General features: G+C 37.5%; 1 protein-coding gene across 8 annotated transcripts in view; it reads left to right on the top strand.

Annotated features, from left to right (window-relative positions):
- CEP120 (centrosomal protein 120) overlaps positions 1-19,066 on the top strand; it is a 116,814-nt gene extending 97,748 nt beyond the window's left edge. For all 8 annotated transcript variants that reach the window (XM_072728713.1, XM_072728712.1, XM_072728714.1 and 5 more), the window contains 3 exons: positions 554-652; positions 13,034-13,179; positions 16,171-19,066. In XM_072728713.1, coding sequence (XP_072584814.1) covers positions 554-652; positions 13,034-13,179; positions 16,171-16,405 — 480 coding nt within the window. In that variant the 3' untranslated portion in view covers positions 16,406-19,066. The remainder of the gene's footprint in view (positions 1-553; positions 653-13,033; positions 13,180-16,170) is intronic.
- The last annotated feature ends 2,286 nt before the right edge of the window (positions 19,067-21,352 follow it).

Here is a 21,352-nt window from a genome sequence, read left to right on the forward strand (position 1 = left end):
TTTTAACATTCTTAAAATATTTTTCACTTTGTACTCTTTCTTAGTAAATTGCTTTCTGATAAAACATTTCACTGTTTTCAGCATTCTCTGATTCTTGCCAAAATATAGTTAGAAAAGTATCTCTGCTCGCTCTTTTTGTTATAAGACCAAGTTCCATGTCATGATAGGACTCCAAAAGGAAGAACGTGGTTTCTCAGATTTAGAGTGCCAGCTGAATTGGAATGCTAACAGTAAGAACTGCTTTTTGTAAAAAGTGAATTTGTTTTTCACTCTATACACGTTTTAATACATTTATAGTAACTGTCTGGAGGTTAAGACTGATTCGGTTCCTTTTAGTATAGGCTGTTAGGCAGTAAAAATACGACTATATTTTAAACAAGAAAATGTTCATGTGCCATAATATTTATAGTAAATTATATAACAGTTTTAGATGATGTCGTATGTTACACTATATAAACTCTTTTCTTAAGCCAGACTCTTTGTATATATTATCTTTCAGTGATTGTACACAGTGGTATAGTGTTTCACTTGATACGATTTTAATCACTGTTAGGTTGAACTTGAAAGGAAGTTGGAATCTGCAACTAAGTCTAAACTGCATTACAAGCAGCAGTGGGGACGAGCTTTGAAAGAACTTGCCAGACTTAAACAGGTATGTAGTTTATAGCTGATGATGGATTGTTCTTTTTATGTCTTTTTCCCTTGATTCTTTACAAGTATGTGTATTTGGCAATATCTCGTATGTTCAAATGCATACATTTCAATCTCCCGGGCTATTTCTGACAGTAGGAGTTTAGGGTCTTTTTAAAAGACATTTTTTTAATAAAAAAATTAAGTCTTTTTTTTTTTTTTCCCTTAAGTTGCCAACTATCGTTCCCAGAAAATTGGGATTAATTTCTTTTACTTTGACTTATAAGATGGCCATTTTTTTTTTTTCTCTTAGTATTCCTTCCACTGAAAGTACATTTTAGGAGAGAACTTCAGGAATAGCTGAAAAATTTTAACATATCCTCCACTGTAACAGCTTATTTTAAATGTTATTCCTAAGACATTTATTTAGTAGAGAAAAGAAATCACAGATTTGCATAATTTAATTTTTCAAGAGTTTAAAAAGTGATAGTAGTTTCCTGAATGCCCCTTTTTTTTTTTTTTTTTTTGGCTTCTTAAATTACTTTTTTCCCCCTCCTTCCTATTCCTTGATAACAAATGCCGTAAGGCTCAGGAGAAATTAATCTTATTTTGGGGTAAGATCAAATAAAATGTGAGCAAGGTTTTTTAGAATCCAGCCTACTTGTCCTAACAATTTTAAGGGTCAGTAATGGTTAGCTTATTCTAACTTTTGCCTTTCCTTGAATGGTCACTTTTATTCTGAATGAAATTTGGCACATAGGACCTTTCACATTTCTCTTCTTTTCATCTGTCTCCATGACCATCAAATGCTATTAAACATCTTTGTGGTATTGTACTAATCGCTTCCTGCCCTCATAGAGAGTTATGTAGAAGACCGCAGGAGAAGAACTAATACAGTTTGCTTTAACAGAGCTCATGGAAGAGCTGAGATTACACAAAGTGACTAGTTTATAAAAGTTCACAGTACTAAGGATAGATGAATGTAACTGCAGGTCTCCTGCATTCAAGCTACTGCCCTAGATTGATAGATGAATGTAAAACTGAAGTCTTTCCCTCAGGGAGCTTGCAATTTAGTAATAGGGAAGAAAATCACAAGTACAACATTTATATTTAGGAGTAAGAGCCCTAATCCATCCAGAGTAATCAGGAGTAATCAGGAGGGGAAAGTATATATATTTAATTGCACTTAAGAAAGGTGCTGTGGAAGAGGAGGTAGTTGAGATAGATCTCCAGTGAGTGGGTTGTTATTTAGGACAGTTAGTGAGGGAAATGTTGGAAATAAAACTGATGAAATGATTGTGGCAAACAGGCATGATGTTGGAAAGCAGAGACTATACTTGGACCACAGAGGAGGACCCATTGTAGAGAACATTTCGGGGGATAAGGACTGGAACTTCAGTGGGAACAGGACACACAGATTCTTGTAAATTACAGCAAAAACCAAAAAAACATGGTTTTGGTAGATTATGCATAGCACAGGCTACCTGATGATAATGCAGAGTAGAAAGTCAAAGATGATGCCAAAGGTTCAAGCTTTACTGCCTGGAAAAGAGTTTTCCAGTATTAAGACGAGAAGGCGATAGGACTTGCAAAGTTGGACATTGTAACTTTTGCAGAGAGAAAGTGAACAAGCAGTCAGAAGAATGGATCTGGTGTGGGGAGGATGATTGGGCTGAAGAAGAGAGGAAAGACTCCCTTGCAGAGGTGAGAATTTAAGCTGTGGTGGCCAGAACTGAGCATTCTGGTTTCCAGAAGAATGGAATGAGAGCTGGTTAGAGGCAGCAGCTAGAGAGCAAGAGGGTGATCATGACTGTGATTCCCAGTTCCCCACTTGATGTCATTTAATCCTAACCAAGATCCCTCTGGATCTGGTGATTTTATTTCCATTTTTCAGATGAAAGACACTGAGACTTAGAGCAGTTAAGTCAGGTGCACCTGCTCACACAGATCATGAGCAAGGCAGCCAGCAAGCTTTGGAGCCATCAGACTGGAGCCCAGGCTCTTTACCCTTTATATCATTATCTTTTTATTGCATAGAAGCCAAATAATTCAAGAATTTCAAGAAGAAAGTATGCCAGGGAAAGCCTTAGGGATTTTTGACAAAGTACTGAGGCATGCTTGGTGTGGCACATCCCAGCCAGGGAAATGACATCACTGACTGTGAGATGGACAAGCTCTGATGAAAAGAATGAGTGACTTCCAGTGGGAAGAAGCTAAAGTCATGATGCCGAGTTACTTAGGTTACATAGGGTACAAAGAGGGGGAGTCCTGAGGAATTGGGAGCAAGGAAATAATGTGTTTAGAGTAGTTGTTAAAAGTAACAGGATCCGAATTGTCTCAGAGGTGGCACACATGGTGGTTTTAGAACCTGGCATTGGAGTCCTGAGAGGTGAGCTGAATGAATTTGGTTGTACCTCTTAACTACCCTCTGTGACTTGGGTAATTGCTTTTGATTTTTGTTCACCATACAAACCAGGAGACTAATTTCTCATTACAGGTTGTTCCAAGCATTGAATGAGTGGTTTATACAGTATTTAATACAGTGTTTGGTACATTGGATATGATACATGGTAACTGCTAAAACTAGTGTGCAGTGTTATTGATTTTAGTCAATAACTAGCAGGGATCTAATTGGTTAAGAGCTATGGATATTTTTGAAACAGAAAAACATTGGAGGGAGTTGTGACTACATGTTCTAACAAAGAGTAGCCAACAACAATTTCAGATTTTTTAAGTCTCAGGTAGCTGTGGATGTGGTTATATAGTAATAGCAATAGGGAAGCAGGCAGGATATAGTTTGAGTAATAACAATACTTTGTATTTACATGATAGTTTTATAGCTGTTCTTTAGAAAACTGTATAGAAAGAAAAAAAATACCTGAATGTGCAGATAAAGCTGAGTGTCAGGAGGAGAGCTTCCTCAAGCTGGCATATTAAGAGAGGAGAGTGCATTGAGTCGGTCATTCTGTACTGTCAGCATGTGCTTAATACTGAGAGCCTGGGGTACCGTGGCCCAGAGCTACCCTGTGCTCCACACAGAGCAGTGTCCCCTACCCCTTGGGAATCCTCTGTCCAATTTGGAGGACTGATAACCCGGGCTCTAGCAGGGTGGTGAAAAGTGCAAATGCAGTTAGAGCCTACATAACACACAGGACGTGTTAGAAAAAATAAGAGGACAACGGGCTTCTCAGTGTATTTTGTCCCTCAAAGCTAAGGGAGAAATGTTTCAAAGACAGCATTCCAAATACTATTAGATTTGAAAGCATTTCCAGTCTTAAAACCCAAAGTAGATGGGGAAGGGGTGGAAGATGGTGCCTGATGCTGAAGAAAAGTTATATGGTGGAGGCTCAGAGACTCAGAATGGTAATGAATTAAAAGGCATTTCTAAAATCAGTAATGAAAAGGTGGAAAAGTATTAGCTGTTGATTAGTGAGGACTTGTTTCTCCAAAGGAAATGCCTTGATTACTGCAACAAGATTTCATTATAATTGTCACGAAAAGGCTGCCCTTTTGGCCCCTCCCTTTCTTTTACAGGCATCCTTGTACACTTTTGCTGTCTTCTTGCTTTTCCCCATTTCATTCATTCTTTTCCGTTTATCCTTTCTTCCTGTGTATTTTCTACCCTCCTGCCTAAAAACCGTTGGGCAAAGTGATTTTTGGCTATTTGTTCCTCCTAACAGAGCGGCTGTCACCACAAAAGTCAGATGCTCCCCTTGGAGTTACTCTGTGTATTAAGACGTAAACAATGTTACATTACTGGTTCAACTCTAAAGTCTTTCTTCAGGAAAATAGTCCCGTTCTTTCGAGTACAGTGATCCTCCTTGCAGACTAATTCTGTTCCTTATCCCACAAACTTTCTGCTTTGGAAACAATACTGTAAACAAACTTTGAGGTCACTAGGAATCACTGATGTTCTACAGACGACTTAAGAAGAAATGCAAGAGCCTTTGTGATTACCATGCTGCATTGTGCTCTGCCACTAAATGTTTTTGCAGGATTAAAATTAATAACTTCGTCAAATAGGCACAATTCATATGTGTGAAAATACAATTTTTTTCTAGAACTTTTTATTAAAAACACATTTATTGTGTTCAAATATAAATTGGAATCTTCTATCTGCTTTTGTTCAGAGGATTGTTTGTGCAACTTCTTGTTTAAATTGGATTAGTACCATGTTAATTTTACATTGCTTCTGGTCAATAGCCACGGGGCTATAATCTCTGCCAGTAATTTGTCACAGCAAAATCCTCTGGAGGGCCATACAAAACATTTGTGTAGTACGGATTAGACAGGGAAAGCCATATCTTAGATTGTTAATAAATGTTAATGACAAAACCCAGCTGGTAAAGCTTGGAAATAAGATCTAATGCCTGGTCCCTATTGCCAAAAGAATGTTTAAACAGATTTCCATTACTCAAAGGTGACCCAGTATAGTCAATTTGTGAATTAAAAAATCATACTCTTCTAATGACTTAGAAAAAAATCTTTTCTTCTGCTTTACAACCATAAAAATCTGTGTTTCCAAGCTGTAGTTTTTGTTGGTGTTGTTTCTTGCTAACTGGAGAGGCAACAGCTGCAAAATAGAACATAAAGTGGGTCCTAACTTAGAAATAAGGAAATGATACCGAGACATTCTGAATTTGATATCTTTGGTACAGTGGATAGCACAGATCTTAAAGAATTCTGATGGTTAGACAGTTAACGGGAAAATTAGTTTCTTTTTCCCCCCATGTCCATGAAGGTACATTATCGAAATATTTTTTTTTTTAATTTTTATTTATTTTTATTTATGATAGTCACAGAGAGAGAGAGAGAGAGAGGCAGAGACATAGGCAGAGGGAGAAGCAGGCTCCATGCACCGGGAGCCTGATGTGGGATTCGATCCCGGGTCTCCAGGATCACGCCCTGGGCCAAAGGCAAGCGCCAAACCACTGCGCCACCCAGGGATCCCCTTATCGAAATATTTTTAAACCAAAACCAACACTTGAGTTTCCTTGTTCTTCAGATACTCAAGATTGTCGCCTTGACATTCATTGTCACCTTACGAAATAATTGGGTAGAATAAAAGCGCTACTTTTAAAAAAATGAAGCATGAAGAGGTATGAACTTGTTGCTATAGAAAATCTAACAGTTTCATTATGTCAGATCAGTTAAAACTAGGTACATCTGTTCCCAGGACAGGAAACAGGACTAAGATTTTGGGTTAGGATATGGTTCCCTTACCATATTTGTGCACAGTAGATCTGTTTAAAACTAAGCTCTGATATATTTAGTTAAAACAACACAGACTTCATTGGCTGACATCAGCAGTATCTTGTCCAGCCTCCTGCTTATCCACTCAGGGTAATTAATTTGATTAATTTATAAGTAATTTAGCCAAGGATGGGATGTAAATCTTTGTTTAAGAAAACAGTTGGAGGTCCAAGTCTTGGTTAAAAACTGTGTCTTGAAACCATCCAGGCCCTCCTACTGCCTTGTCAGCTCTGGGTTATTTTCAGAAAACTTTACTTGAGTTCCTTAGTTTAGTGGTAAGTTTTTCCCACAGACTTACATGGTATGTGTGAGTGGGAGAGTAAGTAGTGGCCACTTTTTAGCCGCTGTTTAGTCTAGTGTATGCATGTTTACATCTCCTCCCTGGATTTATAGGCAGCTAAGGCAAAATAAAGATTATACTCACTTGATTGAGGAGCCTTTAACCAGAGCACCTGGCAATGGAGAGGATTTCTTTCTCTAAATCTCTAATTTTTGTGCGTGTATGTGTGATTATTGTTAATGCCATATACTTGAAGAAAAATTCAAGGCATTTAAAGGCTTTTCTTCAATGTTTCAGAACTAGAATGTTTCAAGTTTTATAATGTTACAATTTTATAGAGTAACCTAAAACTATAAATTGGCTTTTAGTGTTACTTTCTTCTGCTTGTCATGAAAAACATTGCTAATTGTAAACAAATGCACATTTTGCAACACTGCCTAACACAGAAAATAATAATCGCCAGTCATCATAATCCCTTCCCAGCCATTGTTAACATTTTGGTGTATTTTTGTTGAGCTTTCTTTTCCTTTTTTAATAATTACTTTTTGAAAGAAAGTACAAAGAGGAGGAAAAGAAAAAAAAAAGGAATATGACTCTTAAACAACTGCAACCCCCACCTTCTATTTTAAGAAACAGCATTATCAGTGCTTTAGAGAAAAGGCTCTGTATGCCTTTTCTCAACTGCATCCTCTCCAGAGGTGACTACTTGCTTAAATTTGGTATTTATTTTTCCTTTGCTTTCCTTTACTTTTATGTTTTTCAACTTTACATAGATGAGATCATTTTCTTTGAATAATTCTGTTGTCTACCTTATAGGACTCAAAATTGCTTTTAAGATTTAGCTACTAGGTGTTATTCTGTATGTTGGTAAATTGAACACCAATAAAAATTTATCAAAAAAAAAAAAAGATTTAGCTACTTTGAGGAAAGAAGCTGTAGTTCATCTTCATTGGCTTCATTCACAGCCAATATATGAATGTAGCATGATTTATCCGGTCCTTTTTCAGTGGATTTTTTTTTAACAGAATAAGACAACAATGAAGATTTTTGTATGTGTCCGAGTTTCTCTAGTATTTATTTTGAAAACTGGTGTTTCTGGTAATAGGGTTCACTGATTTCTTCTGCTTTGCTAAATATGGCCAAATTACTTTCCAAAGTGGTTGTACAACTTTTCAGCTCCCAGGAGTAATGTGTAATTGTTATTCTTCATACCATGTCCAACATTTGGCTGTTATAACATGCATTAATTTTTTCCAGTTTGGTGGGTCTGAAATATTATCACTTTGTGGCTTCAATTTTCGTAATCCATGATTACTACTTTGGAGCATCTTTTATTAACCACTTGCATAGTTTTTAGGTCTCTTGCTCAATAGAAGTAAGTTAGTAGGTAATCCAGATTTTCAAATCACTGGAAGCCAAATTTAAAATAACAGCTATCACTCTGTTCTAGAAAAAAGGTGATATGATGGACAATGATGGTAGAGAATTGGAATCTTCTGAATGATACAGAAATTCTAGATGTGAAAGGATTTTAAATGCAGTATAAAATTCAGTAGATGAATTAATAGCAGATTGGATATAGCAGAACCAAGCATATATAAACTGAAGTCAATAAAAAAGCATCCAAACTGAAAGTGGGAGCGGGGGGGGGGGGGGGGGAGATGGAAACTATAGCAAAGAACATGAACAACATGTGGCATAGAGAATGAGACTGTCTTTGTGTGTGTGTGTGTGTGTATAACTATGTACCCTGTCTAAGACCATTTGGGCTGCCATAATGAAATACCACAGACTTAACAAACAACAGACATTGGTTTCTCACAGTTCTGGAGGCTGGAAGGCCAAGATCAAGGTGGCAGCCAGCATGGTCAGATTCTGTATCTAGTGAGGGCCTGCTTCCAAGTTCATAAATGGCAACCTTTTTGCTGTGTCCTCATGTGGTAGAGGGGCCAGTGAGCACTCTGGGTCTCCTTTATAGGGGCAATAATCCCATTTATGAGGGCTCGCCTTCATGAACTAATTACCTCCCAAAGGCCCCATCCCCTAACAGCTCAAAATGAGGATTAGGTTTCATTACACACATTTCTCCAGCTATCTGAAAGTAGAGAGTTCCTGTGAAACTTATTGGAAGTCGAAATAATGCAAAGCAGAGAGTATCCCCAACTTCCCCACAGTTGGTGTTACACCACTTAGCTTTTACAAAAGACCTACATTAGTATGGAAATAGATTTTTCCTAGTAGTAAAAATCCTCTTAGGATTTGTTTAGCAAAAACTGGTACTAATGTAGATTTTTCATAACAGTAAAGCAGTATGATACCACCTTTCAAAAAGGGAACCCTATATGCATTTGGAGGAGACACAAATATTAAGACTCCAGCAAGCCCTCAGAAGACATCAGAATGGGAGAGAAGGGAGTATTTTAAGACAGACTAGGTGAGAATTCCCTAAAAGTGAAAAAGGTATCAGTTTATAGATTCAAGAATATTTATGAACCCTAAGCAGGATAAATATGAGGTAAACAGTACCTAGATTCATCATAGTAAAGTTGTCAAAAAAGCACTGTGAAAACCTTAAGGGATGGGAGTACAGGAAGACTTGGCCTTCACAGAAGCAACAGTAAGACTGTCAGATGACTTTACCACAGCAGCGTAGGAATTCATAACATCCTTGAAGTACTGACAGAGGATTAACTGCCAACCTCACGTTCTATGTGTTCTTCATAAAGAACAGTGACATAAGACTTTTCAGACTTAACGAAAACTGGGAGACTGTCATGGTAAACCTAAAGTAAAAATAGGTTTTCTCTAGGCAGAAGGAAAATGATCCCAGATGAAAACAGGAGAATAAATAGTTGTTGATGGGAGGAAACAACACTCACAGCATTGGTTGGGTTTAAGATATATGTAGAAATAAAATTCACGACAAAAATCCAGAAGAACAAAAGTAGAAAAGATACGAAGGAACAAATAGAATTAAAATGTTTCAAGTATGTTCTATTATTTGTGAAGTTGTCAAAGTCCTGATCTGTATTATTTCTAAAAGGAAAGTGAAAATGACTAAGCACCTGATGGGGTGTGGGTGGGGGATGGAATGACAAAGGATTAACTAAAAAAAAAAGACCAGAGGAGAGAACATCAAAAGAGGGATCAAACATAGATCATCCTAACACAAAGATTTAAACCACTTATATCACCAATTGCTTTAAATATAAATGGACTAAATACTGTTATTAGAGACAAATATTACATGAAAAACTAAAAAATATAGCAGAATGCTACTTAGAAGGGACACAGCTTAAATCTAAGGATACAGAATGGATAAATTTTAAAAAGGGAAAAGTATCTACCACATTAATACTAATCATAAAGCTGGTCTAGCACTACTTGTATGAGGCAAAGTAAACTTCAGGGCAAGAGGCGTTACCGTAAATTGTTCATCAAGTCACTGGGAAGATGACAACATTTCTACATGTTCTGTATGTACCTGGCAATAGCCACAGATTCATATAAAGCAATGTGTTGAGAATTAAAAAGGGGCAACCATTTTGGATCCCCTCCTTCTTTGAGAGCTTTCTACTATGGTTCAGTAAACTTTACTTTTCCTTTTAGTTTTTTTTTTTTTTTTAAGTAGATAAGTTCATAATGGTAATTTTATTGTAACTCTTGGGAAGTGATAGAGCAAACAAGAAAATTAGTAAAGATTTAGGATAGACAACACAACCCTTGGTATATGTAGAGTATTTAATCAGAAAAGTCTAAACATGTATTCTAGTACACATGGACCACGTAGCCACATTGCTCATATGCAAGATCAGACTACTCAACAAATTTCAGAAGATTGTAATTTAGAGTATCTTCTGTCCACAGGGAGATTAAGCTAGAAAGTACTAATGAAAAGAGAATATCCCCAAATGATTGAAAATAAGGTAGTATATTTCCAATTACCCATAGCTAAACTGAAAGCCACAAGCAAAATTAGAAAATGTTTTGAACCAAGAAATACAACATATCAAGACAGGAGATTTAATGACCTAGTAGAATTAAGTGAGTTTAGCAAGTTTGCTGGAAACCAAATCAGTATGTAATATCAATATTAATTCTCTGTACCAGAGCCAATTAGAAAATGAGAATCTAAAAACTCTGCCATTTACTATAACATCTAAAAAGAAGAAATACCTAGGAGCATATTCTAAGAAAGTTGTTACCTTAGTATAAAGAGAATTATAAAGTATTAAGTGAAATTAAATAAGATCTAAATAATTAAAGAAATAGACAATGTTTACTGTTTGAAGACTCAGTATTGGGGATCCCTGGGTGGCGCAGCGGTTTAGCACCTGCCTTTGGCCCAGGGCGCGATCCTGGAGACCCGGGATCGAATCCCACATCGGGCTCCTGGTGCATGGAGCCTGCTTCTCCCTCTGCCTGTGTCTCTGCCTCTCTCTCTCTCTCTCTCTCTCTCTCTCACTGTGTGACTATCATAAATAAATAAAAACTTTAAAAAAAAAAAAAAGAAGACTCAGTATTATAAAGATAATGGTTTTGGCCAAGGTATTCAGAAGATTAAGCATAATCATAAATCCCAGGAGCCTTTTATTTTAGTCCTAGAAACTGAGACTTATATGAAAATGTAGAAGACTTATACCATCACTTATCAAGAGTTATTATTTTAAAAGTTACAGTATTAAGGCAGTATGATTTAATGCAAGGACAGAAATCAATCACATTAGTCCTTAAACAAATCCATATATATATATGGAGAGAAGTGTGTGAATGGTGTTACTGCCAAGCAGTAGGAGATGTTTTTTTAGTAATGTTGCCATGTCAGTTGGAGCTCTATATGGGGGGGGGTGGGGGTGGGGGGGGTGGGTAAAAGAAACTTGATCTCACACATACTTAAAACCAACTGCATATGAATTGATCTAAATGAACCTTCAAGATGGTATAAAAGAACATCTTCATACAAGAGTTGCTTCAAGACTGAGGCAGGCAAAAATTTCCTTAAAGTGTACATAAAAGGCACTAGCCAAAAAAGAATAGATAGACGACCCCTGGGTGGCGTAGTGGTTGAGCCTCTGCCTTAGCTCAGGGCGTGATCTCAAGGTCTGGGAGTCCCGCATCGGGCTCCCTGTGAGGAGTCTGCTTCTCCTTCTGCCTGTGTCTCTGCCTCTCTCTCTGTGTCTCTCATGAATAAATAAATAAAATCTTAAAAAAAAAAAAAAGATAAATTTGGACTATGTTAAAATTAAGTCAAATATCCTTACAGGAATGAAAAGACAAGACCAAACTAGTAGAAAATATTTGAAATTCAACCAACAAAAGACTTACTCCTATATATATATAAAGAACTATGAATATAGCAGTAAGGAAAAACACATAGCCATATAGAGCCGAGTGCCAAATGGTTGAACAGGAACTTTACAAAAGAGTGCCATTAAAAATATTAAACCATGTTCAACCTAATTAGGTTTTGAAAAAGGTACAAAATAAATTTACAGTGAGATACCACCACATAACCTATCAGAATGGTTTAAATGGCAAAAAAAAAAAAAAAAAAAAAAAAAGTTATATTACCGAGTGCTGGTAAAAATACAGAGCATTAGAGTGCTCACAGAGAAGTATAAATGAGTACTACTACTTTGAAAACTATTTGACAGTACTTACTAAAACTGAAATTCTCCTCCCCTAGGGCCCTTCTGATTGAATCCTAGGTACATACCCAATAGAAAGGCATACAAACATGGGCTCATAGACAAGTCCAGTCATGTTCACATCAGCATTAGAGAAAAAAACTACGAAGTAACCAAATGTCCCTTAACAGTGGAATGAATAGATTACATATTCATCCAATATAATACTCTGTAGTAATGGCAGTCATCAACTATACCAAATACAAATGAATCTGCAAAACAATGTTACTAACTCGAAGAAGCCAAACACAAAGTAATACATACAATTCCATTGCTATGAAATTCAAGCAGTCAAAATTTATTTGTGGTATTAGAAATTAGGGTAGTAGTTACCTTGAGAGGATGAGTGGTTAGTGGCTGGGAGGAAGCACAGAGGGATTTCTGAGGTTCTGATAACCTTCTGTTTCTTGATTTGCATGGAGTAGTTTGTTTTGTAAAATGTTAGCACAATGGACATTTGTCATCTGGCATTTTACCATTATTCAGAAAATGTTTATGTTGGAAAAAGAGAACGACATATACCTACTAACTCTCCCCTATGGGAGTTGTGTCCGAAAGAAAGAAAAGCACCTGTCCCTTAAGAAATATGTTCAAAGAACCATGAGCTAACTCTGTTAGATGATAGGATGTTTTACCGCAGTGTTGCTTGTAGTACCAAAAGTCTGCTATTGAGAGACCGGTTGAATAAATCATCGAATATCCATATTGTAGAAGGTTGCACGTTTGTTTTTTAAAGAAATTTTATCATATGTGTGGAGATTCTTGTGTAAACTTAGAGAAAAAAGGAGAAAGGCATATTATTACCAAAGGTGGAAGTAGAATTAGTGACCAGGTGAAGACAGATGATTCCATTTTTCATGGTATATCTTTGTATAATTAACCATTTCTTAGGTGCTTTTACCACTGGTCCTTGTGGCAACTCATTTTCCTGCCTTCACCTTCTGTTACCTTATAGTATTTAGCTAACCTTCACTGACTGGGCCTGGAATCATTCTAGCTTACAAGACAACACAACTTTTCAGGAGAACCTTGGCCTTTCAAGGTAGTGTGTGACTCAGAAGTACAATGTGAGGCTTACATCATGATAGGTACTGTCTAATAGGATTATGATCGCAAGTCCAGGTCCTGCAAAGTAGATTTACCACTAAAACATCAGAGTTCTGCCTTGTTTCTTTCTTTCAAGCGGGAACAAGAAAGTCAAATGGCTCGTCTCAAAAAACAGCAGGAAGAATTGGAACAGATGAGACTACGTTACCTGGCTGCAGAGGAAAAAGATACGGTGAAGACCGAGAGACAAGAGTTGTTGGATATAAGGAATGAATTAAACAGGTATGATAACCAAAAAAGGCCCCCTTTTTTCTATACAGAAACAAGTTTCAGTAAGAGAACCTCTCAGCCGTTGGTCCAGAGCGGGTTCCATGTCAGGGCCATCAAGAATAAAGGAGGTCACGTACCTAGTGTAGTCAGTGCACTGACAGAATCAGACATCTACACTGAAGACCATTACGCTCAATTTATTGCCATGAGTGTAGCTGTGTTTAGCTTTTTCATTCCTATTCATAGTGTACTTTAAATTTTATTTTGTGTGACTGTTGTAGGATTGTTGTTACTATTTCAAAGTAATTGATTATACTGAAATTTTAATAACCTAAAATATTACTTAAAACCTATTTATATTATTAATCCTAAATTACTTATTCAGCCCTTAGTGTGTGCCAGTTACTATATAATAAATGCTTTCTTCTTCTTCTTCTTCTTTTTTTTTTTTTTTTAATTTTGAAAGCAACTTTTTTGAGGAAGATACCCCATTTAGAGACAAAGAACCTGCTGATTAAAGTACCAAGGTCATGGAGCCGGAGTACAAATATGATTTTATGGCAATTAAAAAAAATACCTATTTTAGAGAAAGAGTCAGTGTGGGGAGGGCCCAGAGGGAGAGGGAAAGGGAGAGATTCTCAAACAGACTCCACATTGAGTGCAGAGCATGACACGAGGCTTAATCTCACAGCCCTGAGATCATGACCTGAAGCAAAACCAGCAATCAGATGCTTAACCAGCTGAGCCACCCAGGTGTTCCTATGGCTATATTTTTAATTACTGATCAACACTGTAGTTCTCAGTAACGTCATGTTCGTCTTAGTGACAATTTCAGCAGTATCTTATGTCAGAAAAACTATCATTAGCAAGCAGTGTAAAAAGTTCTTTTTGGAGGGGAATTTGGGGGAAGACTTTTTAACTGAGTTTATCATGACACTAGTATTTTTGTTTCAGCAAAGACTACTGTCTTAGCTTGGGCTACTGATCACCATAGATTAGGTGGCTTCAACAACAAAAACTTTCTCATAGTTCTAGAGGCTACAAGTTCTAGATCTACCTGCCAACATGGTTAGATTCTGTGAGGACCTGCTGGCTTACCCATAGCTGCCACACTGTGGGGCGAGGGAGCAATCTCCTTTGTGACTCTTCTGATGAGACTGCTATCCCATCATGAGGTCCCCTTATGATTTTATCTAAACCTCATCATCTCCCAAAGGCCTTTTCTCCAAATACCATCACATTAGGGGTTAGAGCTTCAGCATACTAACTATGGGGGGTACAAAATTCAGTCCGTATCACCTACATTTGACACCTGCATTTACTCTATCAGGTCTTTCCAGTATTTACAATACTAATATACATTAGTATATTAGTCTTTTCCAATATCCATTGGAAAAGGTCAAGTGCCATCTACAGGGCTCAATTTTGGCTATCTTTCTCTTTTTATTCAGCAGATAATTGGTGTCCACAGAGTGCTGTAGACATGGAAGATGTTATAAATAACGTGATCCTTGCCTTCTAAAATGTTGCTGTCGTATGTATAGAGTAGGGATAATCTATCACTTGTGTAAAAATTCTGTTTATCCTAAATGCATAAACAGATGAACAAGAACATGGTTGGGCTTTTTCATACATAGTTTTGATGTTGTATATTATTAGTTGGCATAGCGGACCTCTTTCTCCAAGAAAGCTGTAAGAATTAAAGTAGAGGGATCGTCCATACTGATTGCTCTAATTTGTACCACTATCCCGTTTAACCACTTGATTGCCACCCCAGTCCCAAAGCACAGTGCTTTTATGACACTTAGGCTTTTTGTCTTAGAAGAGATGGAGGTGTTTGAGGTCCTTCTTGGACTCAATAATTCAGTTTCCTGTTCTTTTGTGGGGAATCTGAGAGGTTCACCTGAACACACCAAAGTGCCATACTATCAACAGTCCTATACCCAGTCCTCCTTGTTTGTTAGAGCAGGACTCTCCTCACAGGCTCCTCTGCCTCTCCCCAACTCTGCAGAAATTTAGAAGTGGATTTGGTCCTCGTTGGAGACCAGAAGCAGGGGCTTAGACTCAACTGCTTCATCCTTCTTATTTATAAAAATAAAATTTAGGAGTAGTTGCAAATTAAAACATTTTTGTAGCCACTTGCATAGAGGAGTATGAAGTTATCTCTTAATTGTACATTTTCAGTTAGATTAAAACGTACTCCACTGTCCCAAGTTGGTGTTACTATCACCTAGGAAAGTACACTAAGTATGCTGAACATTCATAAGGCCGTGTGATTAACAGTATTCGATTGGAAATACCCAAATCCCAGTGTGGTAGCTGCTTTCTGTTCTCTGGCTCCTGGATGAGACATCCCAAACATACAAAGTCTTAAAATGTACATGCCTCTGAGAGGGGCGTTCACGTCGAAACAATGTCACTTTCCATAAATACTTAGTGATGTAAGCTCTGTAATAGAGTTTTCTGAGTCACTGCAGTATCCTAAACACCTAGCACTGTTTGGAACAAATAGGTATTTGTTGAGTGCCTTAAGAAAATTTTGTTCAAAACTACAAAAACAAGGATTTACTAACCGCCTAAAGACCAGCAATAAAGGATAGTTAAGTAAGGGTACATTCAAGTGAAAGAATGTTGTGACACCCTTTACAAGACACATAAAAATGTAGGAAAACATTCATTGTACCAGTAAGTGAAAAAAAAGTAGTATATAGCTTTGCCTATCACTAATTTTTTAGAAAAATGTTTAAGATGCATGTGCATTTTTTAATTGAAAAATACAGAAAATTATTACTTCGAATGCTTATCTCTGGATAAGATCGTCACAGTCTTATTTTCTGTTTTACACATTGCTAGAACTGCAGTTTTTATTATATATTTTGCAATTAGAAAAACAAGTATTAATTTACCATTAAATCATTTTTTAAAATGGTATTAACTAAAAAAATCAAAAACCAGAACACCACTTGTTGCCTGCTAGAGTGGCATTTGTTCTTGACTTCTCAGGTTAAGGCAGCAGGAACAGAAACAGTACCAGGATTCCAGAGAGATTGCAAGTGGAAAAATGGACAGCCCACGTGGCAATGCCCTGGAAGAAGGTTTGGATGATTATTTGACTCGACTCATAGAAGAAAGGGATACTTTGATGAGGACGGGTGTGTATAATCACGAGGATCGAATAATAAGTGAATTAGACCGACAGATCAGAGAGGTTTTGGCAAAAAACAATGCCAGTAATTAATAGCATTTGGAAAGTCTTTACAGAGACTCCAGGCCTAAATTTTAATTTCATTGTAAAACCCTCAAAAGAAGGGAAAATGGATGTTTCAAAATCAATTTTCAATTTTTTATAAGCAAAATTTTGTATGTTATTGTACAGTATTTATTTGATTTTATTTACTGTATGCTACCTCTCCCACTCTGGTTTTATTTGTAATTGCATTTTATACACTCATTTTAAATGACTTTTCAGTGTTTCTCATAATTTATAATTTCATGGCTAACTTTCAAAACAGCTTTTCACAAGATTTGTCCTTAGAGAAATGACTGCAGTAATTTCTAGTTTTATAATTTTTCATGTTGAGCCAAAAGAGTATATTTTGCACTTTAAAAATGCTGCGTCCTATTCATTTGAATATAGCTATCTCAAAAGTTGAGGCCAATTGTAAACAATTTTTTTTTCACTTACTTTAGACAGTCTGAGTTTTTAACTTATAACATTTGCATGTGACAAGTTTGAAAACAGAAAGCAGGATCAATGCAGAGAAGCTGAAAGATCTGAATGATAAACTAGGGATTAATTTAAATAAAGCTAATACAGAGTGAACATGTTTCAACACCCATTGAATTTCCATATTTTCATGGTGCTCCTTTCAGGAAAATGAAAGTCATAGTTGAAAAAAGTACTTGTCTGCCCATCTCTTTCCAAGATTGTATTATTTTGTTTTCTTGAAAAGATGGATTTTTTATTTTCCAATACGAGTAATGCTTGTTGTTAACCCAGACCCTTTGTAATGTAACAGGCAGACAGACACAAAGGCTTCTGCTGAGAAAGAAGAGTGGAAAAACGACTATTTTGTATTCCCCCTAATTTTAATCAATTGGCTTTTAAAGTACCCAAGATTAAGTCATTGGATTTCTGTCCTGCCCTGTGTCTACAAACTTCTTAGAATTCCTGTGCATTGTTTTCACAGCATTTGCCTTCAGGGCAACACTTTCCATCTCCTTTTACAGGGTTTGTTAGCAAATTCACAGCAAATTCTGAGTCTTAAGATAGATGTAGTTTAAAACTTCTGATTCCCAAATATAATAAATTTAAATGTACTTTAGGAAACATATAGCACTCACGAAGAACTTCCAAAAAGCATGTTTCCAAAAAAGCAGAATAGGCTGTTCGGAAACATGATAATTTTCTATTGTTTTCAAAGAGGTATATTTTTTGGAGGAAAGGAAAGCCCTGCACGCATTATATGTTTTGTTTCCTTAATAACAAAGTATTAACCTTATTAAAACAACCCAGCAGTAAATAACAGAGAACTAAATGACTGAGTGAGAGATTAAGGGCTACATGAGTTACAGCAGGAATGTGAAATATTAATTATGGTTAGACCTTTCTCTCGCTGATTCTCCTGCCGCATGAACTTCTGGAGGTCTCTGGGCAGTAAATGGCACTGGGCTCTTCACCTGCTTTATGTGCCCCGTGTGACTGTTTCCCAACACTAGAGGGGGCCTCGGATTCAGAGAAACAGAAAGAACTCTTCTGACCGGTGTGTGGTTCACTTGCCCCTCTGTCAGGCCATGTCCTGCTCCGTAACTTAAATAAAAAGTCACAGTCCTGCACCCGGTTAGCTGAGCAGTCTGTGACTTCTGCTTCTCCGCAGAATCAGCAGGTGACTGGCACTTCCAGCTGCTCTAAGGGGCTGCCGTGGCCCCTATTTCTATAGGCTTGACAGTTGGGTACATCTGAAGTTTTAAATCCTTCTGGTACTCCCTCAGCAACCTCCATGTCCTGTGTAAGGATCCTGGGTATTCCGAGTTACTCTGAGTGTTTGCGAGTTGAGGGTTGCCACAACAGATGAATGAAGTGGGGGTTGTCACCTAGGGAGCCAGGTTCCTCATTACTCTTTTCCTCAGGTTATCGCACCATGAGGTTTCGTACCTCACAGGTATCGTACCTCGCAGATGTTTGTGGCTCCTTGACACGGACAGTCTTTCGCCTGAGGCTGGCACACCCCCCCTCACCCATGGAAGGATCTATCAGGTTATCCTGGTTGACGGGGTACCTTATCTGTAAACCTGAAGAGTTCCTTTGCCTGTGCAGCCCAGTAATTTCTATCCCGCTTGCAGATGTGGGAGTTGGAATCAGTTTCAAGGACATATTGGGGCAGACATCAGTCCAGTCTGACCAGTGACTTTGCTGCCCACATACTGTTCTGTCCAGATGCTGTCCAACCTGAATGTCACTGCTCAGTACCCAGCACACATTGCCTGCTCTCGCAGTCTGAAAAATGGTTTTCTGTGAGCTATGTGGTGAATTTTAAAACCTGGCCTCTTGTACCATTAGGTCCACCTTTACTGAATAAAAAAAAAAAAAAATCAAGTCAGCTAATCGATAAAATTCACAATCACAAAATTCACTTTTTTAAAGGATACAATTCTGTGGTTTTTAGGGATATTCTCATGATTGTCCAGCCATCACCACGATATAATTCTAGAACATTTTCATCAACCCCAAAGGAAACCCCATGGGGATTAGCAAGTCAGTCCCCATGTTCCCCTCTGCCTAGCTCTTGGCGACCACTAATCCACTTTCTGTATCTTAGGCTTTGGCTATTCTGGCCATTTATGTAAGTGAAGTATTTAAAACTGGAAATAATAAAAAACCTGAAGTAATTTTCTATAACCAGTTCCTATGGTATACATTTTATCAGATGGTGAATGAAGTGGTAACAGATCCAGAAGGCTAAAATAGGGTATAACATGTCAATCTATTAAGACGATAGCTCTAGTCTTACTATCAATTGCCTCCTAAGCAGGGATGAGCACTCGTCGTAAAAGGTGAAAATTGTTCTGCTGTAACAGCCCTGAGCAATCCCATGGTGCTGGCAATGACTTACTGATACAGGCATGGGTCAGGCCCCTGGCATCATATCCAAAGTGCATGCTGCCCCCATGTTTTGCCGAGTTTTGCAATAATGAGAAGCATGGTTAACCACAAAGTATGCTCAGTGAGGACAGACAACAGGTCCAGCTTACTTTCTGCCATCTGCCAGGACTAAAATAATGCCTGCCACGTGTAGTCACTGAGTACTTGTTGTAGTCATGAAGAAATAAGGAAAGATTCTGTATGGTTTCCCGGTCAAAAGACATAAAAAATTAACTGTGATGGAGATGCTAGGAAAACAGGCTTTTCTGACCTTCCGGCCCCAGGTCCTGCTGAAGTCAAGGACTATTTTTTGTTGCACTGTCATGCTTTTCAAAACTGTGCTTCAAATGCTGTGAGACAGCGTGAGTCCAGATTACCAGGGGCTGGGGCAGAGACTGAGAACGAGTGAGTGCTGAGGGGGGACAGAATTTGTTTGTGATGAAAATGTTCTGGATTAGGTAGAATGGGAATGGTTGCACAGCCCTGCCTATAATATATTTAATGCCAGTGAATTGAATTAGGCACTTAAAGATGGTTGAGACTTTATGTACATGTATTTTACCACACTTAAAAAAAAAAAAAACTTCATGTCTGTTTACCTAGTGCTTTCATGCTGGCAGTTTTCTGCATGTGAGTTGCCAGCTAAGCCATTCTGGAGGATCCTATCTTCTCATTCCCTGGCTGTAGGAATGGAACAGACACTTTGTTAGATGTTTGATGCACCTTTGTTAACAAAATCCAAAGTTCCTGAAAATTAATGGCTACTTTTTCATTCTGACTTCTAGAGGTGAATTGAAACTTGCTGTAACACTCCCATCTTTTATAAAATTAAGACCTTGTCCTTTAAACAAACAAACAACACCCCCCCCCCCAAAAAAAAAAAAAAACTACCCACAACAACTGGTGTTTCATTTAGGAGATAGTCCAGACCATGGACATAAATTGGTTAGAGAATTGTTCACAATGGATTTCAAATTGCCTAAGTTAGGCTTCATAGTCTTCTTGTTGGTTGGTGGTCTTACCAAGTGATGAAGTGATTTGTGCGGGAGTACTGAGTAAAGTCTGGTTGGATAATTTTCCATATGGTATGTGAAAATCTAAACCCATCTTTGACACTTGTTTTTTTGGCACCTGTAACACCTGGATGGCACCTGGGGCTTAAGAGCCCAGACTTTGCAACATTCCCTTTTCTGCTGCCTGCTCTAGAGCATTTCTCACCCTTCTTCCTTCCTCTCCTCTTCCCCCAGCTTCTGTGACTCAGGAAACCAAGATGTAACGCCTCTAACTTGGTATAAATGGGAAATTCAGACAGAATCATGTAAGCACCTAAATTTTTCACTAAAACTCAAAGAACCAGAGTATTCACTGATTGTATTACATAACCTCAATTTGGCATCAAGTTCGAATCCACTCTTGTTAGGAATGTAACTGTAGAAAGGCTGCTATATACTTAAATCTCATTTTATTTGCTTCTCTGGGGGGTTGTCTTCATGTTTTCATTAGAAATGTTTTTACAGATGTAGGCTCTTCAGATATAAAGTTGCTGAAGTGGAGACTCAGAAGTTTAGCTTTCAAATTAAAGGGGGGTAGAAATCTGTTTAGAAAGATTAATTTATAGATAAATAATTTACTGACTGATACGTTAATGTACAAGGATCCCTAGAGGCTTTTAAAGATGTAGTCATTATATTTTTAAGGTTTCTAAGAATGTTAAACCTGTCATTCATAACAGGACAGAACTAAAATAAGGTCCATTTATAATTTCTTCTTGGAAACATTTCATCCACAAATTCATAGACAAATATTTTTTCTTTTCCAAATAACCTATCTCAGAGTTGGACAGCACAATCCTTTTCTTGATTAACATGTTAACTAGCTGAAAGCCTGCAGATACATTGGATGAATGCTGAGTTTTCCTCAATATTTTATATTAAAACTTGGCTAGCGAAAAAGAAATATTACTGCAAAATCTTGCTTTGACATTATTGTAAATTTTAGTGAATGCCAACCCAATACTGAGAAAGTCTGTGCCTGGTAGGTTTG

Source organism: Vulpes vulpes, chromosome 12 (genome assembly GCF_048418805.1).
Source record: "Vulpes vulpes isolate BD-2025 chromosome 12, VulVul3, whole genome shotgun sequence".
Classification (NCBI taxonomy): Eukaryota; Metazoa; Chordata; class Mammalia; order Carnivora; family Canidae; genus Vulpes; species Vulpes vulpes.